General features: G+C 48.4%; 1 protein-coding gene across 2 annotated transcripts in view; it reads right to left on the reverse strand.

Annotated features, from left to right (window-relative positions):
• Positions 1–649: 649 nt before the first annotated feature.
• EHD4 (EH domain containing 4) overlaps positions 650–16202 on the reverse strand; it is an 85536-nt gene continuing 69983 nt past the window's right edge. Inside the window, exons 5-6 of one of the 2 annotated variants that reach the window (XM_055537469.1) lie at positions 11458–11622; positions 650–4582 (exon numbers count right to left, since the gene is read on the reverse strand). In XM_055537469.1, the coding sequence (XP_055393444.1) occupies positions 4046–4582; positions 11458–11622 (702 nt within the window). In that variant the 3' untranslated portion in view covers positions 650–4045. Of the gene's footprint in view, positions 4583–11457; positions 11623–12986; positions 13724–16202 lie in introns of those variants that run through there. The other variant, XM_055537470.1, reaches the window with a different exon arrangement.

Genomic DNA, 16202 nt, shown 5'->3' on the forward strand with positions numbered 1-16202 from the left:
GCTCAGCCAATCAAGATTCATCCTGGAAAGAAGGAGTGGGATCTGTCTCCCCAAACCTTACCGTTCAGTTTGATGGTGGGGAAGTACAGAGTGGCCTGTAAAAGCAAATTCCAGTCTGGATCACTAAAAGGGTAGGTGGGAGCCAGTGTGAAAACTCCAGATGTCTACTATGGGTGCTCTGCACCTGCTGGGCATGGCAAGAGGTAGAGCAGTGCCAGTCAGCCAGGGGTTGCATCCTAGCACTATGGCACCCTCAGGTGTCTGGCCAGCCTCAGTGCTAGAGAGGCCATCTCCTGAGTGCCCAGTGATGCCCCGTCCCCAGCCTCAGAAGAGTCTCCTCGACGGTCCCTTCCAGTCTTGGCTTCCAGTCACTCTTGGTCGGTGCATAAACCTCCTTCAGTGCCTGCTTCCAGACTTGGCCTCTGCCCACATCAGATGGAGCTGCTTTCCTGCTGAAGAAGCCCCCATCTCCCACCTAGAGAACATGCAAGAAGAGACAAGGGTCACAGGGATGGTATGCCAAGGGGCACGCCCATCCCTTAACTCCTCTGCCGTGTTTCAGAATGGTTCCAAGGGATGCCTGCTTTATTCCCAAGACAACTAACTGGCACACAGTCACTGAAAAACCAGAGCCAACGGGAAAAAGTGACTTTTTTCAGAAGTTTATTGATCAGTAGACTGTCTTTTTTTTTGACATTTTGAAACAAGATTACAAAAAAAATAGAAGCATTGTGTATTAATAGCATTTTTTGGCTAATTAACATGTCTCCTGGTACACTTAAATTCGGCCCATGTTTACCTGGAAAAAAAACTCAGTGGTTATCTGTCCTAAGAAAGTTACTCTTCCGCCACATTCCATGGAGGAAATAAACAGTGCCTCTTTAAATGCTTTCGTTATCTCCAAGGCAATCTGTCCATGGCATTGCTCTGGGCATCAGGAAGGAGCAGAGCTGCCAAGTGGAAAGGTCCCGGTGGTGGCTGTCAAGCCATGACTCTGGTGGTTAAACCCCATCCTACATGGTGGATTCCAGCACAAGACATCCCCAGTGTTACAGGGGCGGCTACTGAGACCCAGTGGACAGGGAAGGGCCGTGGTTGGAGCAGTGGGGCCAGGGCTCTGCTGAGGCCTTTCCTGTGGGCCTGTAAGCGGAGTGGGGGTTGGAGGAGAGCACAAGGCATTTGGCTTCTTCTCACACGTTCTCTGACCCAGCTGGACACCAGTCCCATGATATGGAGTAAGAATCCAACTCCTTAAGGCCCACCGCTCTGTGGGAGGAGCCACAGCCCTCAATCCAAGCGTTCCTGTTGCACGATGACAAGTGTTCCAGAGAAGCCAGTTCAACCCCAGAGAAGCAAAAGCCAACTGAATGCATGGCCCTCGCCACGGAAGAGTGGCACCCCCCCTTCCCCACCCCGGGCCATCCAAGCATGTGGCGAGCAAAGAATCCACGCAGGATGCCAAGCAGGCTGGACATCAGCGTGTGGCCACAGAGCTGAACTCTGTGATCATGAGCTGTACACAAAACAGACTTGAGATTCTTAGGTTTTCTTCTGTGGAGTCATAGACAGCATGGAGAGTTTTAGAGTTCTAGAGTTCAGTTGCTTCCAACCCCCAGCCATCCGTGAGTGCTCTAGGCAGGGGGCTCCTGGACAGTCGGGTGGTACTGGGAGGACAACACAGTCGGCCAAGGTGTCCAGATCCTGAGGGGTCTGTGTTACCAGCCCTGCTGCACATGGCCAGGGGGTAACGGGTGTTTTGGATCCAGACTCCAGGAACTCTGTGCAGGTCCTGGGGAGATGAGGGTCCTCACTTGGCTGCCATTCCTAATAGTTTCCAGTGTTTTTCTTTCCCGTCAACTTTTCACGATGGGTGACTTCAGGTTTTAAAAGAAGATATTAACAAAAATGGATGCGCAAATTCCTTTTTCTTCATTTTTTTCTCAGCATTTAGCTGATAGATGGTCTCCTGCCAGAGGTCATGGGGTGGTGGGGTGGGGATCACCCATGAGATGTTTCTATCCTCATAGCATCAGAAACACCTCCTCTCCAGCTCCTCTAAAACAATATTCCTCTAAGTCAGTATATAGACAAAATCTACATATACACACATTAACAAGTGTCAAAAATATATACTCAGGACATATGTGTATATATTTATCTTTATATACGACAGCTGAACATAGCAGGATCAATCTGAGTGGAAATCAGCTAACTCTGGCATCTCCAAACCTCTGGACAAATGAACTTCTCTCTCCTTCTCTCTCAATCTTGTCCTTTGCTGGAATCAACTGTGCTCACATGCCTGGGTGGTCCTCAGGTGTTTACAGAACCATCTGCTCAGATTACAGTACTGGAATTACAAATGTCTCTTTTCTATGTGTCTAATTAATTTCAAAGTGCTCATTAAGACTAAAACCATGTTATGTATTTACTTCTCTTAAAGCTAAATTATTTAGAAAGTAAGCTAGGGAGCGTGAGGGCTGGCATCTGAGTAAATGTTTCTCTAAAATAAATGTTTTTAAATCTGCAGTTCTGCCCTTGATAACATCAGGGGGAAAAAAAAATGTGGTTTTGGAAAGACTTGGGTGGGGCTGTTTGGATTTCCTTCATTTTTGGTGCCAGCAGGGTTCCAGGCTATGTGGCCATCACAATAGTGATGAAATACCATGTCTCTCTTACTGCATAAGAAATGGTCATGGAAAGCCACCTGCATCCCGCAGCTGGAGCCCACAGAGGCAGATTTCCACTGGCCACAGGCGTTTGGGTGAGTGGTCCAGAGAGGTTCACACAGGGGCCCTGGGGGAGAGAACACACAGGAGCTGATGTACAGCTAAGTGCCCAAACCCTGCCTCATGAGGCACCCATGGTACGAACCACATAGATTCTGAAGAAAAGGCTTTATATGCGAGATTCCATCTTGTTTCTGCATAAAGGCCTTTATCCTTTATACAGAAACTGTATTTTAAAAACTGGACATGATAAAAATGCCCATTTTCTTGTTACAAAAATAGTTTATAACACTAGTAGACCGACTTCTTCTACCTGCTAGCCAGTGAGGGTGGGCAGGCCCCTCACTCCCTATGTGTCCACAGGGCCAGGACATACACCAAGCCATGTTTTTGCTGAATTTAAATCCTGCCATCGACCAAAGAGCCTTGGAGACATGTGACCACGCTAACTGAGGACTGGGGAAAGCCACCTCTTTTCTTCCTCTAGTTTAAATAGTCTTTGCTACAAACGATTGGACAGACAAGTAAAGCTCATCTTCAGATTTCAACGTGACTAGAATACTAGAAATCTCGCCAGGGGTTAGTAAAGGTTGTGAGTTCCAAATTTCTAACCAAATACAACTTTGCTGGGAAGGCTTTGGGTTGGGGGAGCCCTGGGAAGGCCGGCCAGTGGATGCTGTGGGGGACACTCCCTGTGGCCTGGCTGCCTGCTCCGCTAGCCAGCAGAGGGACGGGAACATGCAGACAAGGCGTGTCCTTCCCTCAAAGCCGGGGCAGCCCTCTTCTCTTTGGTAGATGGTTTGGAGAGAACAGAAACCTCTGCTGTTTGGGTTTTTTTTTTTTTTTTTTTCCCCCACTCTAAATTAAGCAGGGAACAAAATAAATAAGCTGGTCTTTGCTGCCTCCCGTTGCTCTCTGAGGGACAGCTGGGCTCATAACAATGAACAGTTCAGTGGAGCCTAGCACTGCCCCCAGCTCACTCCCTGTGGTTCCTGGGATTCCATATCCGAGTTTCTCCAGGCTTCCAAGGACTTCCTGGAAGCCTTCCTGGAATCTCCCTTTGTTCTCAACCCTTCAAACTTCATATCCATCCCCTCTCCTCAGTATTTTAATAGAAACTCAGGGAATTTTAAGGTAAAAGGACCTGATCTAGGGTCCAGTGTCTGCCCTTCCCATTCTACAGATGGGGAAACTGAGGCACAGGGCAGGCAGTGTCTCGCCCAGGGTCACTCAGTGAGCTGGTGACAGAGTGGGCCTCGGGCCCAGGCTGCCCTGATTCCCGCCCCACACTGCCTTCCCTGTGCGTAGTCTGCCCCTTAGTCGGCCTTGGACAAGGACTTCCTGTGGGAGGGCGGCACGAGATGGGGGGGCAGGCTGCTGGGCAGCTCGTAGCCGCTGAGCTTGATCTTTATGAGGTGCTTGGCCAGCGCGAACTCCTCCTCGTCCAGCATGCCATCGCCGTCACAGTCAGCCAGCTTCCAGATCTTGCCTAGGACGCTGTTGGGCAGCTTGGAGGTCACCATCTCCTTCTTGGCGTTGATGCCTGATATCTTTCCGTTGATGGGTGACAGGGTGTAGAAGAGCTCGTCGTAGACGGGCTTGTCTTTGGCCACGACCCACTCCTCCTCATCGGCGCCCTCCTTGGCGCCCTCCCCGTAGCCCTGGTTGAAGGGGCTCTCGGCCGTGCCGTCGAAGGCGCCACCCTGAACGAGCGGCGGGGGCATGCTCATCTCCTCCTGGCTAATGAGGTTCATCAGCGACGAGATCTTGTTGGTCAGCATATTGTCCACAGCCTCAATCAGCTTGGGCTTCAGCGAGTGGAACTTGGTGAAGTCGTAGTTCTCAAGCTTTTCCTGGAAAAGGAAAAACCACAGACTTGGTTAAAGCCCTTCTGCCAGAAGCAAACAAGGAGAGGGGTGGCTGGAGGGGACAAATGATCCCTTAAAGCCGGAAGCCCATACACTGGGCTGTCCAGAGCTCTCTCTTTGCTATGGTTCCCATATCTGAACTCACCAGGAGTGGCTTTTGGAACAAGAGGCAAGATACATGGGATGCAATGTTTTCCTGCAGTAGCTGACCAAGGTTAGCAACAGCATGAGGGACAGTGAACCCCTAGGACTTTGAGACAAAATTCCTTCACCCTGCCTTTTTTATTTTTAAGCACTCTAGAGATCTAGTATTTTAGCTTTTAAAGAATTTTACATACCTTACATACTTCAGCTGATCTGTACAACAATGCTCAGAGTTAGGAAGGGCAGGTATTAGTAACCTACAGAGAGCACAAGGGGTGTACTGGCGGAGTCAAGACCAGAGCCCAGGCCTCCTGCCACTCAGCTAGCCTCTTGGTGCTGTAGCGTGAAGCTGTGATAGAGCTGTCCATAGAACCTATTTAAGTAAAAATGATTACCGAAAGATTATGGTGACCAGTTAAAAAATAGTTTACAGCACAAATACGTAAAAGTTGAAACTGGTGAAAGAGAGGAGGAGGGATGACAAGTGTTAGTCACTCAGTCATGTCCAGTGCTTTGCGACCCCATGGACTGTAGCCAGGATCCTCTATCCACGAAATTCTCCAGGCAAGAATATTGGAGTGGGTTGCCATTCCCTTCTCCAGGGGATCTCCCTGACCCAGGGATTGAACCCAGGTCTCCTGCATTGCAGGCAGGTTCTTTACCATCTGAGCCACCGGGGATGGGAAGGGCAAGTACAAATGCAGCCAACAGAGCTGAGAGGTCTTAGTGGGATGAGGGTGAGTCTCAGCTCCATCTCCCAGGAGGGCTGGTGGAGCAGACAGAGCACAGGGTCTGGAGATGGCTCTAGTGGATGTGGCAATCACCTGGCCAGGATGGGAACCAACTGCAGATGCCACAGAGGTTCTGTGAATGGCTTTGTAGAAACAGTCCTTCCTGCTTTGGTTTTCCTTGGTTACTCACCTTCCTTCCAACCATCCATCCATCCATCCATTCATCCATCTAATCCAACATTTACTGACCATTTGTTACATGCCAGGCCCTGTTCAGGAATTTAAATATGAAAAGCCACAGTCTCTGCCTTCAGGGAACTCATATTTCAAAAAGGGCTTGACTTAGCTTACAGTGAAATAATGATAACATAAAATAGAATAAAGTCATTAACAAAGGGAAAAGACAAGAAACTGAAAGAAAGAGGGAAGGAACCATCACATTAGACAATGAAGACTGAAAGGCTATGTTCCTCAGCTGCCCTGGCTGGGGCCCAGGGATCATACCCCTTTGCTGTAGGAGGGGAAAAACCACCTGGTTATCACAAGAGACAAATCCTCTCTGGTCCTGAACTGTGAGAGTCACTCAGGGGATTTTTAAAAGGGGCCTGAAAAATCTAGTGAAAATGTCTTTCACAGCAGTTCTGCCAAATAAATGCAAAGAATTCCAGATATGGTGGTTTTTATTTGGGCTCTATGTGAAGTATTTCTGTTTGGACAATCCCAGAGGGCCAGGGAGGGGCCATCCGGGGTGTGGTTTTCTGGACACGAGGCAGGGAGACTCCCGAGGGCAAGAGCTTTCACATACATACCCCTCGGACCTGACTGTTCTGGACAGAAGTTATGGGACAGGCAGTTAGAAAAAAAATGCAACTCCGTGTCACCATAAATACCACACTTTCATTGTAAATAACGGGAAAAACTAGTAAGCAAAAAATATCTTAAATCACTTATAATACCATCACCCAGCAATCACCTTTGCTAACATTTTGGGGGGGATACATTTATAGCCATTTTAATAAACACACACACACACACACTCTTTAGTTGAAATAAGATAAAACTATTTAACAACCTGCAGTTTAAAGAAATAATGTGTCATAGCTTTTTATGATATCAATTTTACACAACCTTTTTAAAAATTTAAAATTTTATCTGATTTAATTTTTAAAATTGAACTATGGTTGACTTACAAGATTGTGTTAGTGTATAAAAAAGTGATTCGGTTTTATATATACATAACCTTTTTCAGATTCTTTTCCATTATAGGTTGTTATAAGATATTGAATGTAGTTCCCTGTGCTCTACAGCAAAATCTTGTTATTACTCAGCCACAAAAAAGAATGAAATATTGCTATTAGTGGCAACAAGGATGGACCTAGAAATTATCATACTATGTGAACTAAGAGAAATATAAATATCATATGATATCACTTATATGTGAAATCTAAAAAATAATACAAGTGAACTTATTTGCAAAACAGAAAGAGACTCCAGATATAGAAAACAAACTTATGGTTACCAAGGGGGAAGAAGGGAGAGGGATAAATTAGGAGAATGGGAATAACACCACTATATATAAAATACACCACCTTATTCTTAATAGCAACATGATAATGAACTGTATAGCTGGGTCCTTCCTCCTTTATCCTGTTCCACGTAGCTGGACATTTAGGTTGTTTTCAGTGGAGAATCAAAATTGGGGTCTCAAGGGTATGTTGTCAGGGCAGACATTCTGTGCTGCTATTCAAAAGTGGAGTCCTGAGCTTCAGATGGTGGAGAGGACTGAGCTGGCAGATCTCAGGAGAGGAGCCTCCAACACTCTTTTCAGCAGCACGCTCTGTGGCTGTCAGAGCAGGCTGGGCTGGGCTGACACCTGGCCAGCGGCCTACACTCAGCTCAGCGCAGTGAGTCAGCACAGGTCTGGTTTCTAAGGTACCTTCCAGTTTTCATGTCCTCCATCCTCACTGACAGACCACAGTCACCTGCATGTCACCCTAACATCAGCAGCAAATGATGCTGCCAACACTTTGGGCTCCTGCTGCTGGTATCTCGGTTGGTCAGCCAAGGGGACTGAGAAGAGAAAGCAGGCAGCCTACACAAAAATCCCAGTGCTGCTGGGGTAAACAAGTCTGGATTCCCCTGAGTGCACAACACCTACCCTATTTCCTCATGAATGAGCCTGAGCTCTGGGCGCACACAGAGCCTCTGTGTCTGGCCAAGCGGACGAATGAGGGTGGTGCCCGCCCAAACTTTCCACCCGCCTGCAGGGGACGTGGATTCAGACTGCAAATCCCTGGAAAACATGCCAGGGGCAATGGCCACATATTTGCAGAGGTCGACAGGAAGCAGCAGCAGCAGCCATTCCCGCCCTGGAGGGCACAGAGGAAGTAAGCTCTATGCTCATGTGTGCTGTACCCGCCTGCCCAGTCCTGGCCGGGGATGGGGTGCGGTCCAAGTTAAACCACGCCATCCCTGCCCTCCCCAGGGTAGCTCCGAGACTTGTTATTGGGATGAACATATACTGGGGGAATTTATAAAGATTTACCCATCAACAACTGTATCCATCCAAGCCACCAAGCCTGGGATCCTGGAACTCCCTTCCAAGAGACAAAAATCAGTCCCAGCCCAGCTTTCGCTGGGCTCTCCCCTGCCTACCCACTTCCAGCATGTACCAGAAGCATTTTGGAAACCCCTGGGAGGGTTGGGGCGGTAGGGATGGCTCTGCTGCCCTCTGCTGTTGAAATGCTGCCAACTCATCAGCTGTGGGGGCCCAGTTCTCCAAGAAGGATAACTGTACCACCCATCAAGGCGGCCTTGCTACTGCTCCCTTCATTCTGCAGCATGGTTGGACACGCTGGTGCAGCGAATCAGACTCCCCCCCAGGCAGGCAGGTGCACTGCAGGTCACCGGCCTCCCCCACCACCAGGCAAAAGCCTGCAAAATACAATTGGCTCTTGGCTACGGAGAAGAGTCACCCTGCCTAGCTTGGTCCATGAGAGCACAGGGAGAGCAGAGACTTAAAGCTGGCCCTGGTGAGCTCTCTGTGAGACCCTGGGATGTGCCAAAACCATAATCATCTCCAACCTTCTGCCCCTGCACTGTCCATACACAGGAAGGCTGACTGTCTGTGACTGGAAAGATAGATGCTCAGAGGCCCTGACCCACACCCAGACCCTCAGAGCTTCCTGGTTGACGGCAAACTAGCTTGTGTAGTAAGCATGCCCTTGGGGCTTCAGGCCTGCCTTGTTCCTTGGGGATTCCCTGAAGGACTGGGGTGATGCGATCAAGGCCTGGCTGGCTTCCCAAGGAAGAATCCTTGGCCACCTTCCAGGAGTTTGCTCCAGAAACCACAGGTCTATAAGCCCTGTGAGAGTCAGGTCTAGATCAGGGTCTGAGAAACTCACTACCCTAGAGCCTGCTACAATATAAACAAACATACACTAACTTATTAATTCACTCAACACATACTCGCTGAGTGCCTGTGACACCCCAGGAGCTGGGGATATGGCCAAGAAAAGGACACGGGTCACTGGCTTCATGGAGTAACAGCCTTCTATGGGAGGCACTAAATAAGACACTGAATAAATTAATTATACCAAAGCTCAATGACACGTATATTGTAACAAGGAGCATATCGCCCAACAAAGGGATTTGCTGTCAAAATGTCACTGCCAGTCATAGCCACAGCAGCACAGGCTGTAACCCAGACTGGACCTCTGGAGGGGAGACAAGGATTTTTACTTTTTGCTGTTTACTCACTGGTTTATTCCAGGGGCCTAGAACAGTGATTGGCCATAGTAGACTTACTTTTCTTAGGTGAATGCATAAAAGAACACAGGTGACGGGCCACCCAGGTGTCCAGTGATGGTGCTAAAGCGCCTGGGGTGGGGCCTGACCACAGGGTTCTCAGGGAAGGTTCAGGTCCTTCCTATGTCACCAGCTACGTGGGCGGTGGCTGCTCCCGAGACCTGAGGTGGGGGACTGCCCCTGGTGACCAGCTCAGAGAGGCCTGGGGGCCCTCTGACTGGCCAGGCCCAGGTGAGCATGCTCAGGAGCAGCTCTGGTCGCAGAGTTCACTTGCTCTGTTCGGAAGTTCCCCGGGGATAGGCAGGGGGCCCTGTCAGGAAGACTTCAGGCCTTGGGAGCTGTGCTTTGTGGGTGGGGCATCGCAGGAGCCTCAGGAGACGACGAAGCACGGACGCCCCGTTAGGCCACTGTGCGCACAGTGTATTTACTCACAGCTACCAGTTTAGTCAAGGGACCGATTTCCCTTCCAAAATATCTGAAGGACGCAAGGAACAGCTGTCCTTCAGTTTGGTCATGGGGTGCAGGGCATAACCCAGTTAAAGCAGAACCTACTCAGGAAGAGGCCCCAGGAACCCTCAAATTAGCTATCTTGTGACGAGAAAAAAAAAAAAAAAAATCCAACCCATCGTCTCAGTACAGGAGTATCAATTTCACTTAAAAAAAAAAAAGTATATATATTTCTATATATTTTTTAAGCTGACTAGACCATTTTTGACCAGATCTTATCTACCAGATGCATTCACCTTGATCCCAGGCATTGCAACAGTAAGTGTGACCCACTCCAAATTTAGCTTGTACTTGATATAGAGAGAGTTAACATTAACATACCCCTCAGGACTGACGCTGCCCCTCCTGAGGCCTGATCTTGCCTCCACTGCCGATCCTTCCTCCTCCCGTCCCCCTCCTCCCTGCAGGCTGGCCCGAGGCTCACAGGCCCAGGGTCTCCAGGGTGTGGCCAGTGTGCTGTAAGCGCTCTTTGGCCCAGATAGTGTTCTTTGAAATTCAGAGCCAAAATCTGAAAACCAGGGGACTTTACATACAAATCCAGATCTCCAGCTTCTCATGAACCATCCAGGTCTGCGCTCTCATAGGGCAGTGACCACTGGGAGGACAGGGCCTCCCCACTGAGGAGGGAGTAGGTATTCCTCAATCTGCTCCCGCCGTGGGCCCCACAGATTCTCATCGCACTTGCAGAACTCTCTTCCTCTTGGTAGAGACATATTCCTCGGAACCCACATTTCTATCAAATGTGAGAAAATAAGACGTGGATGGCCCGGTTTCCTTTCACCTGGCCTGCCTGCCTCGCTTGTTCCAGTTACTACTGGCTGGTGGCTGCAGGAATCTGAACTGTGTTGCCTGCTTTCCAGAGAGGACTGTGGCCTCCAGTGCAGATGGGTCCTTGTACCAGACAAGGAGGTGGTCCAGCTCTCTGAGGAGCCAGATGCGGCGGCCTCACTGGCCTCCCTCCTCGCAGGTAGGGAGGACAAGGTCAGTGTTGAAATCAGTGGTTACCAAACACCACTGCCAGAAGGTGGACATATTGGTCAGGCCAGGGTGGCAGCATCCGCTCGGAGTCATCTGGGCCTGCCCAGACACAACGCAGTGAGACTTTGAAATTAGGACAAAGGCTGCCTGAAGCTGGCCTTTCAGGAAAACCTTCAGTGAGCACAGCTCACTGTCCCCAGTGGACTCTAGCCACGGTCACAGGCCACCATGGCTTCTCACTGGGCTCCTGAGCCTGCAGTGGCAATACTGCCCAAGCACATAATCACGTGGGGCAGTGCTGGGGAGGGCCGGTTTGAGAAGGCCCCTGAAACTGACCTCCAAGGTCACTCTCAGCTCTAATTCCCTAAAGGCTCTGGGATTCTAATAAAACAGGTACCACCTCAGTGTAAAACAACCTTGAACACAGCCTAAGGAAGCTAGCCATTCAGAGGATTTTTTCAGGCAAGCTTAATTTACTTCTTGAAATATTTCCCCTTTTTGTTTAAATGTTTCAGGAGGCAGGCAATTTCTGCTTTATTCACAGGCACCTATAATCATGGATTACTAGGAAGACAAAAACACTGCGTTCTCCTCCATTCAACCACGAAACCCACATGTGTACCCAGAAACCAGCGGGACCAGGTGGCAGTGCCCCTCCAACCCCACCGGTGATGCTGTGATGGGCCTCCGTACCTGCATGGCCTTGACCTTGGGGAAGTCCCCTGCAGAGATGTGGTATTCTCGCTGCAGCTGAATGTAGATTTCTGGCAACCTGCTGATAAGTTCTCTCTTCTTGTTTTCTTTTCCAAACATACTTGGCATCTCCTTCTTCAGGAAGCTGATGATGTAGGCATGTACCTGAAGGGGTATATGTCAGTGAGGACGTGCCATTTAGAACAGAGATGCAAACAAGATGGCATCTTTATGCATCGTAACACATAACAGGCACCCCAAGGGCCATGGTCCTTGGGACAGGAGGAGGGTGAGAACCTGGTGGAAAGGGATGGGGTGCTGGGTGGGAAAGAGCCTGGATCTGGTGACTAACCTAAGAAGACCTAAGAGAAAGGTTCACCAGGGCCAGTATACAGGAGCACCAGGAAATGAAGCTGAGGCTGATGGAAATGGCTGATTGGCATGGAAATCTGTGCCCAGTGAACCGTGAGATGAGGACTCCCATAACTTCCCTTTAGACAGTTTAGATCTCAAGATCACTGAGGTCATTTCTGCACAAGACCAGCTGCCTAGGACCAGGCTGGAAAACAGAAGTGCCCTGTGGGAGAGGGAGACCTAGTACATGATGGGGGAGCCCCAGAAACCTTGGTCACTTAGGGTTAGCCGGCCTGGCACTGTTACCCAAAGGGTGGTGAATTCCGATGGGAGGGCTCTGCTTGGCCTGTGTCACCTCCTTCCCTAAAATCTCCACCCTTCTGCTGATTTCCAACTTTAGGATGTTAAAAAACGCTCATAACAAAGGTTCTCTTTGTATATCTAGAATTCTACAGAGTAATTTAGAAGCCAAGAGAATAAATAAGAAAAGATGAGAAACAAGGCAGTGATTACAAAAAGAAAATGACTATGTAGCTATGGAAAATTCTATTAAAGAAAACAGATGCCTACTATAATCTTGTGGAAGAATGGAAATTGAATAGAGGGGGTAAGCAGATACATTCCATGGCTCAGTTGAGGGCCTCTGTGTATGGATATACACCAGGCACAACCAAAAACATTTTGCTAAGATTTGAACACCAAAGTGCGTGCATAGTGCAAATGCTGACATGTTTGGACCAGACAACGCTAACTTCTCCTCCTGTATAAAGGTCATTTTAACATAAGCACACCCTGTGCTGCCTGGCTATTTCTGCAAGTATGACTGGGACAGATAGTTGGATAGCATCACCGACTCAATGGACATGAATTTGAACAAACTCTGGGAGACAGTGGAAGACAGGGAAGCCTGATGTGCTGTAGTCCATGGGGTCATAAAGAGCTGGACACAACTTAGCAACTGAACAACAGCAGCAGCAGCAATAGATTGGAAGAGATGCTTTTACACCTTCCTGTCACTGGTAAACCTACTTACTTTTCAAATTAAAACAACTTAAAATACTCTCATAGTTCTTCAAGATAACTAGAGAAATCCAAGGTTTGGGAATCCTTTTATTTAGAATGATGGGCTTTAACTGCATTCCTGAAGATACGATGAATAAGTATTAACACTTGTAAGACAGGTAATTTCCTTGGCTGGATTAGTGAATACCTGGCTTGGTTTGGATGGGGTGGGGGAGGGCCGTGTGTAGCTCCAACGGACTTGGAGAGGTTGTCACATTCCCCTGGGAAGAATGAGCTGTCACCAGCTGTCCTTGCATTATTTCCTTGGCCTTGGCCCTCCTGGAACCTCTGGACCTGTGGACCCCTCTCTCCACCTGCCTTGCTTTGGAGGTTCCTCCCAGCTGAAGGAGCAAGTACCCCCATCTGCTCAGCCTTCTATCCACAAGGGCATCTTTCCAAGACCCCTTCCCAGAGCCCACATCTGGGGCAGCTGCCAGGGCCCTGTCCAGGGAAGGCTGACTCTCCACCCAGTCCGTGGGAATGGCACCTTGTTCTTGAACACTTCCTGATCCCCAGGGGCCTGTGTTCCCTGGGCTAGGCTGCAGGCGATATGCCCCTGCCACAGCTCTCCCTGCCCCGCCTCCTGCTCCCCATCCCTGCCCTCGCGGTGCTCACTGCTGATGACTAAGGCTGCTGGATAATGGGCCACCCTCGGATGCCAGGCCTCAGGGCCCTCCTCCTCCCACCTGCTGGCATTACCTGAGTCGTGACCCGCAGGTGACCTGCTCATGCTACACGCTGCTCTCAGCCTCAACCTCCACTTCCAGGAAGCTCTACTGGCCGGTTCTGGGGAAGTCTCCTGTTGTCCTGGCTCTGCATGGTCGCCCCCTCCTGCCTTTCCCTGGGCATCCTAAGACAATAACCCGGGGTCAGACTCGATGCATGGGCCCTGCCTTTAAGAAGATTGTCATGTTATGAGGTAAATTACAATCCTTAGAATCACAGAGTGTTAAATCTAGAAGGGGTTCCTTTAAACTGATTGAATTCCTGGTTCCAGGAAATTCATATGACCCAAGGTCATACAACTAGTTAGGAGATGCCCGGCTGGCACTAGCATCCATCTGCCTCATACCCTACCTTACAGAATTAACTTTTTGTTAATTACTTTTTCTGGGTGCGAATGAAAAACTGTACTGATGCTGCTGAAATCTGGAATTCACACCGAACTGTGTCCAATGGAACAACTTTGAGGTTTGGCTTCTGATTGTTCCTAACTCACAGGGAAGCTTTGGAAAGATCACGTACTCTTCTCTCCCCAGACTCAAAGAAATGGATGCATTATGGCACATGATGTTAGTAAAGACTGCAGTCTTCTGGTAGGACTGAGTCTTGTGAGTTTCTAAGAGCCTGTTGTAAACAAGGGGCAGCCAGGGTGGCTGAAATCCCCACTCAACTTGAAAAGCTCCCTCCAGCCCTAATGTGTCCAAAGGTGTGTCCCCAAATAATAGGACTGAGGGCCAGACCTGGTGAGGGTCCTCAGAAGGAAGTAGAGACAGTCTGACTCTTTGTTGTTTATAATCAGAGAAAATTAATCAAGAGGAAGAGGAATAGGATAAAGCGGAGGTGGGCAGGATGGGACCTCGTTTTGGGAGGCTGGGTCAGGCCACCGCTGCCCACTTGCTCACCGGAGAACTCTGGGTGAGCTGTCTCCTCCCTGGCCTCAGCTTGCTCACCCACAAACTGGAGCTGACAACCCTTACCTCACAGGTTTGTGGTTATGAGAATCAAGAGAGAGCATGTATTTGAAAGCACTTTGTCCACAAGAAAGAGGAGTAAAAATGTTAATTGACCAATGACCAGACACTTGTAGCTGGAGGGGTAGTAACACCAGAGGTGGCTTGTGGCTAATTAGTCCTTAAAGAACAATGAATAAACTCTCCATATTTAAATAGTAACATGATTAATCTGGGTTTCAAGTTCTTCATTCACAAGCAAATGGCACTGAGCCCTGTTGAACTTCTGAACGTTTTTATCTTGTCCAATTCACCCTTTCCCTTGTATAAAACTGGAAAAGTCCCTACTCATCAAATGGTGATGACCAAGGATAAGCCAAATGGCTCAAAATGTCAGTTTTTTTTTTTTTTTCTGGGCTAATAATGAGCAGAGAAAGATGGATTAAATGAACATGGATTTATAGTTGACATCTATACTCTGCCACAATCTCATGAACTATGTCCAGTGACAAGTGTTTGTATATCCAATGCCGAGAAGCATTTACACAGAGAGATACTGGCTATAACTACCGTGGGCTTGGAAGGCAATCGCAGCAGTGAGTGTGGGAAGCTTGCAACACGCATGGACAGTAGGAATGGAAAGGCCTATGGAATCTGGATACTGGCGAGCGATGTGGAGCCAGTCAGGCCGGGAAACATGGTTCTGCATGGAAAACCTCAGGGTTGCCCAGGTTTAATTTAACCTGATAGAGATCTGTACCTTTGCAGGCCCAGCTGGAAACCTGCATAGAACATTTAACCTCTGGGGATCAGTGCATTTTAAAAGTGGATTTATTATGATATAAAAACTTCAGTTCATAAACTGAAGACCCAGAAGATGAACCCATGAGATAGTAAGTGTGAGGCTTCAAGATGCAGCTGATTGGCTCCCACTTGGGTTCCTTATTCTGTTGAAATCAAAGCTGGAACCAATAGCGGATGTGATTCTGAAGAGCCTTAAAGGGGATGCGAGGGGCCCACCCAGTCATCTGAGTCAGCCTTCAAAGAGATAGGCTATCCTGTGTGTGCGGACTCAAGCTACTGACACACCCCCAGTAGCTTGAGGCTGCTGACTGAGTTATTTTTAAACACCGCCTGGAAGACTAAGCATCAAAGGGACAGCTACCAGCCCTCGTAGAATGATTCTTACATAACTTAGCTTGGGTCCATGTGGAGAATTTCCAAATGTCTAATTTCGCCCCCAGAAGGAATGGGTGGTACAGATAGACTGGAAAGATCAGTCCTCCAAGCCACATATGATGAAGAGGAGAACACACTTGGAAGACGAAACTAAATTCCACAGAACTATACTAAATGCCCCAAACCACTGACCTCTCCTTTCCTTTCTCATTTTTAGTTTGTTCCTTCCTCAAATGTTGACTCATTTTTTTTTTTTTTTTACTGAACAAAGGTCTCCAAGTGGGTGGGAACCTTTCCTATTCATGAGCAGTGTCTTTATAAAAGGTGGGGTCCTAGAGTAAACTTGTCTTGCTTTTTATCTTTGTGCATTTATCCCACAAACTACTATGGTTTAGAGTTTGAACCTTATTTCATTAAAAAAAAATTTTACATTGACCAATTTTTTCAAGTCTTTATTGAATTTGTTATGATATTGCT

Source organism: Bubalus kerabau, chromosome 10 (genome assembly GCF_029407905.1).
Source record: "Bubalus kerabau isolate K-KA32 ecotype Philippines breed swamp buffalo chromosome 10, PCC_UOA_SB_1v2, whole genome shotgun sequence".
In the NCBI taxonomy this organism is placed as follows: Eukaryota; Metazoa; Chordata; class Mammalia; order Artiodactyla; family Bovidae; genus Bubalus; species Bubalus kerabau.